The 8675-nt window shown below is 41.6% G+C and overlaps 1 protein-coding gene across 2 annotated transcripts in view; it reads right to left on the reverse strand.

The window, feature by feature from the left end:
* TENM4 (teneurin transmembrane protein 4) overlaps positions 1–8675 on the reverse strand; it is a 419617-nt gene that overhangs the window by 239348 nt on the left and 171594 nt on the right. For both annotated transcript variants that reach the window (XM_024200637.2, XM_029911562.1), the window contains one exon: positions 1394–1646. In XM_024200637.2, the coding sequence (XP_024056405.2) occupies positions 1394–1646 (253 nt within the window). The remainder of the gene's footprint in view (positions 1–1393; positions 1647–8675) is intronic.

An 8675-nucleotide genomic window follows, 5' to 3' on the forward strand; every position in this document is an offset into this window, starting at 1 on the left:
CGGTGCCCAGAACTGGACACAATACTCCAGCTGAGGCCTAACCAGAGATCCAGAATGTCCAGCAAAATCCCGGAGAGTCAAAGGGTATGGATCAACCTAAGACTATGTGGGGTCCAATGGTAAGTGTCTATATGCATTATAGATAGATCTGACCCTCATTTTAGCCTTCTTGTTACTCTGTGAAGAAGCACTTCTTAAACTGAATTCATAAAGGTTTATGTTTGTTGTTCTTCAAGCAAACAGTGGGTAATTTTACACATTATCCATTGTTTGTGTGTACTGTGTTAGGACAAGGTAGGAGCACATCTGTTACCAGGTACCACACAGATCTACAAACCATTTCTAATTTATAGAAAGTTTACTTCTTCATAAATATGAAACTGTAATACTGTCTACATGTAAATCCAAATAAGACCACCCGCCGTCACTTCCACGAAACTGGGTGGTTTCATTCTTAGACCTTTGATAGATTTGCTGAAATCTTAGTCAATGTTATGAGGAAAACACATTTTAAACGGAGCAAGTTCCTCAGGATAAATAAGGACAATACTGAGACATACAATTATCCAGTACCAGAAAGGTAGGAGACATGTGGAAAAGAACATGAGAAGTTAATGGAAGCAATATTAATTGACTCATGTGCCACTATTCAGTGTTCCATACTTCTTGAAGCAATACTGTAGGATAGTAAAATGCAGCAATATATTCCCCCCTTTCCCATTAGGTCTAACTAGATCAACCTTTCCTGCATTCTATATTACAATTATATCTGCTAGATAAGGCACAGCTAGAAGGCTAACTCTTTTCAATATATTGACTGAGTTCAGTTTCATAAATAGGGTATTGACTTATCCCACCACATAGGAAGAAAATATATTAAGAAAAACATTTAAAATCTATGATTGTGGTTTTAATTTTAAATGGGGGGGGGGAATTTTAAGCGATTGTTAATACCAATGGTATTTTCAGTCTATGGAAGCAGAGCAATTTCCTGTTCTCTTAGTCCGAATAAAAGACACAAGGAATAATATATACAACTTGGAATGCATAAATTAAACATCAGTTCACAAGCTAACCCGCTCGCTAAACAGACATATTTTTCCACGTATACTGTGTTGTTGTAGCCATGTTGGTCCCATGATATTAGAGGGACAAACTGGGTGAAGTAATCTCTTTTATTCGACCTACTTCTGTTGGTGAGAGACACAAGCTTTTGCACTTACACAGACCTGAAGAAGAGCTCTGTGTAAGCATGAATGTTTGTCTCTCTCACCAAAAGAAGTTGGTCCAATAAAAGATATTACCTCACCCACCTTGTCTCTCTACTATTTTTCTATGGCATTCACTAAGCTGAATATAGAATACTGTAAATAACTAAAAAAAAACAACCTACCTAGTCTCCAGTGGGATGTTACTGTTGAGTAACCAGTTGTCCTGAGCATGGGCTGGCTCTTGGGTGCTGGCAGGGTGCTCTCCAGAAAGAGAGTGGTCAGTAGGAGCAGGGCTGGGGTTGCTACGTGGCGTGAAGTTCCCTCTGTTTAGGGAGTTGATGGAGGCCGCATGATGCTGATTTGGCGTGTGAGCATGTGGTAGTGGAGGTGGAGGAGTTCGAAGTCTTGAATGGTTCTGAAGACCCGGAGGATGATCTAAAACAGAAGTAAGTATTTGTAAGGTTCAGGACTCCAGCCAATGTTCATTTCGCACAAGCAGTTCAAAGAAGTATGAAGACTACGGGTACGTCTACCCAGCAATTAAACACCTGTGGCTGGCCTGGGTCAGCTGACTTGGGCTCATGGGACTTTGGCGGTGGGGCTGTAAATTGCTGTGTAGATGTCTGACCTTGGCTGGAGCCCACGCTCTGCCCCTCTCCCTCCGGTCGCAGCATCTCAGAGCTCGGGCTCCTGCTAAGCCCGAACGTCTACACAGCAATTTTCAGCCCTGCAGCCTGAGCTCCGTGCGCCCAAGTGAGCTGACCCAGGCCAGCCGCAGTCATGCCGTGGGTCTTTTATTCCACTGTAGACATACTGTAAAAGACCACAGACACAAAATCAAACTCAAAAGACAAACGTAGTCGTGTTCTATAAGTTCTAATGAAACATACAATACTTCTATAAAGTGAACAGCAGAACATACAAGAATGTTATAAAGGTTTAGAACACTGCAAGAGGTCTGTTCCTATCATCAAATTATTTCTGATCCACAACTGCAGGTGTAATTGCCAGCTTTGTAGTGATGCCAGCTTTGTAGTAACTTGTGGATAATTTATTTTGCCCATCTTTCCTGGGAAATTAAGAAAAAAGTAAAAACTGCTAATGGATCTTGTGGGAGATGGATAGCTCAGGGTACTTGGTAATGAGATACAGAATGCTTAACCTCTACATTATTGGTTTCAACAGGTTAACAAGCCATCAACATATCATAGTTGTATGAGAAACGAGATGTTCATCTTAGCTCAGATCCTGCTAGTCTGGTGTCCATATCATGCAAAAATACCAAAAATGCCAGTAATTCATGGTCTCAATAGAGAGGTCAAGGACTAAATAGCCATGGAAACCTGGGCATGGTACTTCTAGGTTGCCACTGAAGCCCATGGCAGGGCAATGAAGAGGAGAACCCTTGCTCAGCAACAGACACTAGGTTCTTTACAGCAGGGACCTTTTTTGTGTTCTATGTTTAAAATAAGAACAGTCATACTGGGTCAGACCAATGAGCCATCTAGCCCAGCACCCTGTCTTCTGGCAGTGGCCAATGCCAGGTGCTTCAGAGGGAACGAACAGATCAAAATGAAGAAATCTCATTGAGTTATATCATTCCCTGAAAGGGAGATCCCTGTAGCTGAGCCAATCATAAGTGGAATGCATGACTAGCCTGCAGGTGCAGCTCTGCCCAACATAGCAACTTCTCTGCAACTTCTTCCAGATTCCAGTTGTGGATACCTCCCTAGCTCTGGATAGCTCCCTACCTACAAAAGCTGCATTTTCCATTTGGAGTCACAGAAGGCAATTGATTACCTGGTTCTTGGATGCTAAAAAAACTCTGCACAAAGCCATTGAAAACACTTTGAAGTCTGTCCTGAACCATGTATCCTCAGTTGACTGGGACATAAAGAATGTAACCCAGTCTCTTCCGCTGGCTTCCAGTGTAATTGCCATAAACTGGGGATTAATTAAGAGCAACACCGATAAACACAGATATATCAAACTCTCCACATCAGATAAATTCTTACACCAAGGTCACCAATCTTTGGGTTCTGTGGAATAGTAAAGCCAACATAATTTGTCTGGAGTGGCAATGGACCCAAAGGACCAGTTACATTAAGGAGGATCTGATAACCTGGGAGATGTAGACCTTCTTGTGCTGTAGATTGGTGAGATAAACTAATTTTATTTGCCAGGTGTCCTGTTTTAGAGATATGCTCCTCTGATGGAAGGACTGTCACTAACTTGGTGTTGAAGAGGGCTCCTAAGTATATTAGCTGTTGATACAAAATTGTGAATGAGTCCTGTGTTCGATTCAGAGTCCTTTATTTTCACTAGATTTGGCAAGACTGGCAAACGAATGAAGCGGTTCCTAGAGAGGGACTGGGAGAACTCCATGGCCTGCTACAAAAAGCACCAGGACCTGTGATTAGAAAGTGGTGGCTTCTGCCAGAGATGACAGCTCATCTAAGTCTCTTCCATTGAAAAATGTTCTTTCTGAGAAGCACCTCTGAAACCTGGAAGAAAACCTTGACTTTAGGTCAGAAGCAATGAACGTTGTTTCAGTCTCTCTGAGTTGACCCCCTTAAACTTATTTAGATTCCTTTAGACTTAAAAGACTACATTCAAAAGTGATGAGTGAGATCTCCGAAGGCGTCATTACACTAACTCAGAATCCCTTATCACTGCTTCTTCTTCTTCTTCTTCTTCTTCTTCTTCGATTCCCATCCACCAGGCTGATGATGGGGCCAAATGAAGTTTTTCTACCACTTTCTAACTTGATCAAGCCTCACTGCTTCATTCATATTTAAACTTTTTTGTTCTATGTCATTCTTCACTGTATCTATCCAATGCATCCTTGTTCTCCTCTATTTCTATGTCCTTGCACTCTGGTGTGTATTGCCATATATGGTATCCTTTTGGGATCTATTCTTGACATCTGTCAAAACCATCACAGTCATCTTTCTTGAATATTCTCTAACAGCTTTAATTCTTGGCCACACCATTTTTTCATCTCTTCATTTTTTATTTTTTGCAGTCTTGAAACTTTCACTATTCCCCAAGCCCAGTTCATGTCTGCAATGATAAGCTTTCATTCGTTGATTTCCCTCATATTCTAGCATTCCAACCCATGAAGCAGTATTGACACAACTGTCTCATATATAAGGCCCTGGCTGAATCCGGGGATGACTGACAAATGATTTCGGCTAAGTTGCGGATAAGACATGGAAAATCACGGAAAAGTAATAACGGGCCTTTATTAATTATGGTAATTTGGAAAAGCCAGAGAAGATGTATTTGTTCAAGAAAAATTTACTGGGACAATATAAACACTCAAGTATTATGTTATGACTGCTAATTTTTTTAATAACCATTTTGCTGCAACTATGTTACAGTCATTAATGCACGGGGCTGAGAGCCGGAGCCCCGGCTGCCCACAGGGCTGAGAGCCAGAGCCCCAGCCGCCCGCGGGGCTGAGAGCCGGAGCCCCGGCCACCCGCAGGTCTGACAGCTGGAGATCTGCTCGCCTGCGGGCTGACGGCAGGCACCCCGCTGCCCCGGGGCTGACAGCCTGAGCCTGCCACTGTCAGCTGAGATAAATGAGGTTCTACTGTACTAATGGGGGGGGGAAGTGTGTTGCAAACCTCAGAATGTATGCAAAATTGTGGACTGTGCAAAGTAAGCTAATTAAAATAAAAATTGCAGTTGAAGCCTAATATTGCAGTTTCCACAATTTCTGCAATATTGCAAATTAAGCAGAGCCTTACTCATATATATGCTTTTTGTTTTAACTGAAATGTCTTTATTATTCCAGCTCTTGCAGAGTTTTTTTGAATGCACTAGCAGCTAATCCAATTCTTCTTTTTATGCCATCTTCACAATTCCCATTTGTTGATGCTAGTCCTTCAAGGCACACACATTTTTCCACTTCTTCTAGTTCTTTGCCTTTGAGTTTGAGCTTTATCTCTTTCTCTTGTCTTCCAATTGCCATAATTTCTGTCTTTTCTGTGCTGATCTTCAATCCAAATTTTCAGCTTTCCCGGTCTACCTTGTCAGTTATACTCTGTAAATCCTCCTTGGTCAATTCTTACCACTAATTACAAACAACTCTACCAATGTGTCAAGGAGTTTAAACTGGCCTAACATATACATGCATAAGTCAGATGCAAGAGTAAGTTAAAGTAGTTGCCCCTATTTTAACTTATACTTTCTTCCAGATCCTCAGTTTGTAAAAGTTAAGCCAACTTGTGTTCCTTACACATGGGTAGAGTGGGTATAAATAAGTCTAGGGGAGTTTAATTGAGTGTAAGGGAATCTGACTTATCCTTAAACTCACACAAAACTGGTAACTCCACAGCTAGATCTTCAGCCAGGGCCTGGTTGTCATGCAGAATTTTTCTAGGAAAGGGAAGGTCCATGGTCCTGGCTTGTTTGCCATCCAGGTATATAATAAGGAGGGACTGAAGAAGAACAGATGCAAACCAGGCCTGATTCAAGTCCTGTAGTACCATGCAGACTGGACCATCAGAGCATGCTGTGAGCCTGGTGGATCTTGGGGAATCCCACTTGTTTACAGTGCTGGGAAAGGTTGGCAGTAAAGGGCACCAGAAAAACTGCGTCTCTGATTTAGACAACCCGGTGACATAGCCTAGGAATGTTTCTCTCTCCCCTTCCTCTTCAGAAGATGCAGCCACCTTTTTTTCTGCAGCAGCAGAACACATGTCCAATCTACTGAGAGGTAGAAGGAAGACAGGCATGTAGGCAAGGTGCACGCCAACAGATGCAGTCTTAGGAGCCAAAAATCCAACCTGCAGGAGAATCCATCTATTTAAGAATAGAAGGTGACAAGGAACAGCCTATTAGTTGCAGACTCAGAGAGAGAAACATAAATAGAGGACTTCTGTTTCTAGTGCTCTCAATCTAGCACCTTTCAGAAAAACTTTCCAAACAACGGTCAACGTACCAAGGGATTCCAAATCCAGTTATTCCAGTTTTCATTACAAATGATGGCTGACATTTATGGAAAGGTGCAGGAGGCAGAGGAGGGCAAACAGATGAATCCCACTATGCACAATGTGTCTTTTGTAACATTCCTCTAGTATTGGCTGACTCTTTCTATTGGAGACATTAATTTAAGACTCTGAGTCAGAGCCTATTTCTAAAAAGCTGCTATGTAAATTCCAATTTACACCCTTTTATTGCAGACACATCGCAGATGCTATTATGGATAATGCCTTTGAACCAAGTAAAAATGTGTCATTTTTGTTCTGTATTTGCATACCCTCTGTGATTTCTTTGCTAAGTAAAGACAGCACATTTGTCTAACTCTTGTCTGTGTGATTTTTCACGGGATTTTATAGCTTACGTTCCTTTTTCTGACAGTCAGGTACCTTTTCCCCCCAGAAAAGTCTTAATTTTATTCATATACAAATTCTGAACACTTATGTCATGTCTGAGCATTACTGAACTTGATATACCTTGACTAGGATTACAGCCTATTTCTCTTGCCTTACAATCTTTTTTTTTCTTCTCAGGTTATCAAAAAGGATATCTGTCGAAAACGTAGGCTGTGAAATCCTGGTAATGAAAATCACCACAGATGAGCAAGACTTTTAGATGAGACACAAAATCAAGGTTCTGACCACCTGTCGTCATTAAAGATCCCATGCATTTGCTAGGGTAGGAAAGTCCTGACCAAATTCCCATGTAAGGAACTAGGGCTGGTCTACACTATAAAGTTAGGTTGGCTTAACTACATCACCCTGTGTGATGTAATTAAGCGGACTTAAGCCCCTGTTTAGACACTGCTAGGTCAACGGAAGAATTCTTCCATCGATCTAGCTACCAACTCTCAGAGAGGTGGATTTACTACAGTGACAGAAGAACCCTGTTCATCACTGTAGTAAGTGCTGCAGTTGTGCTGCTGTAGCATTTCTAGTGTAGACAGACCCTAAAATTGCAACTGTCCTTTCAAATGAACATGGTATTCTTCACTTCCTGCCTAAACTCTTGTGTAATATTACTTGTGTGTTAAACGGCTGTCATCTTTCACCCCCTCGGCAGTAGGACTTTAGTCCTGGGTGCAATGATTCTCATAGATCATGTATGTGTATGTGTATATAATATTTGGGGTCCTATTTACATGCACACTTATTAATACAGGCTTTAGCCTGTATTAACTGTTTTGCAGATCCTACTCCCTAGAGAGTCAGGGACAGGCGAAGCTGTCCCAAGCAGTATAGCCAAGTGCTGCCACTGGATATCAGGGGTTCACAGCCTTTGCATGGATAGTTCTAACTTCTCAAGGACTGCAAGGGCTCCACCAGGTTTGAGAGCACCCTTCCCGTGCAGGTGTAAGGTGGCCAATACTGAGCCCACCAGTGGGACAATTTCAGTGAAGCTCTGAAGAATTCCAAGTAAACAGTGCCCCATTTTGTGGCTTTCAACAGCAGAAGGGACAATCCCGCCCTTTATGTGCAGTCAGTATGCTCATGAAAATCATACTTGTGCCATTCACAGGGACCAGATTTTCCAGACAAAGCAGACATGGCACCAGGGAATAAAACAAATCATTCTTAAAATAAACCCCCAAACTTTCCAACAATGTCTCAAACTTCCAACAATGCAGGCCCTGGGAGTGCTTCTGCCTTAAAGGGATGGCAAGAAAGATTTGTCAATAGTTTCACCATACATGCTTTTCATACATTTAGATGCAGGGTGCCAGTCAGAATGACAAAGTTCAGTACTCCTACAAGACAGGCTGGCAGTGTGGAGATCTAAGCTGCTGGGGACTTAATGAAGTCCCCAGTGAGCCTCATTTTCACTAATGGATCTCTAAAGTGTGTAATACATGAAATATGATGGTATTTAATTGTAATAAAACATTAGAAACCTGATTGCTAAAAATGCCAATAGAAATCAAGTTGCTGTTGTAGGTTTTTTTTAACATTAAAATGTCATTGACTATCACTGGCTTGGTAACCACAGATAAAACAGAGCAGAGCGATAACTCAGTTAATGGAGCTTGTAGAGTGAGACAATTTAGAGAGACTTGATAGAACTCTGTACGTGAGGGATCCAATAAATATGTACCATAAAAAAACCAAGGAGGAGCTAACACGGGAGAATCTGAATAGCAGATTTGAAACTCTAAGTCCCTTTTGTATTAAAAACAAATCTTTATTTTATAATACAGTTCTACTCTGAAAAGAGACTATATTAAAATGGCATCTTCTGACGCCTTAGATTGGCTTTGTGATTGTGTTCAAAAACTTGAGAGACAAAAATGTTTTCACCATTTTTCTCCTGTTTGTCCTGCAGAACCAACACGTCTAGAAGAGAGGGAGGTCAGGGATATAGCAATGAGGGAACAATGGGGGTGTCACACACCTCCAATTAAACATTTGGTGACACATCGACAGGGCCGGCTCCAGGGTTTTGGCCGCCCCAAGCAGCCAAAAAAAAAAAAAAAAAAAA

Source organism: Terrapene carolina, unplaced genomic scaffold (genome assembly GCF_002925995.2).
Source record: "Terrapene carolina triunguis isolate 2854851 unplaced genomic scaffold, T_m_triunguis-2.0 Scaffold97, whole genome shotgun sequence".
NCBI classification, from domain to species: Eukaryota; Metazoa; Chordata; order Testudines; family Emydidae; genus Terrapene; species Terrapene triunguis.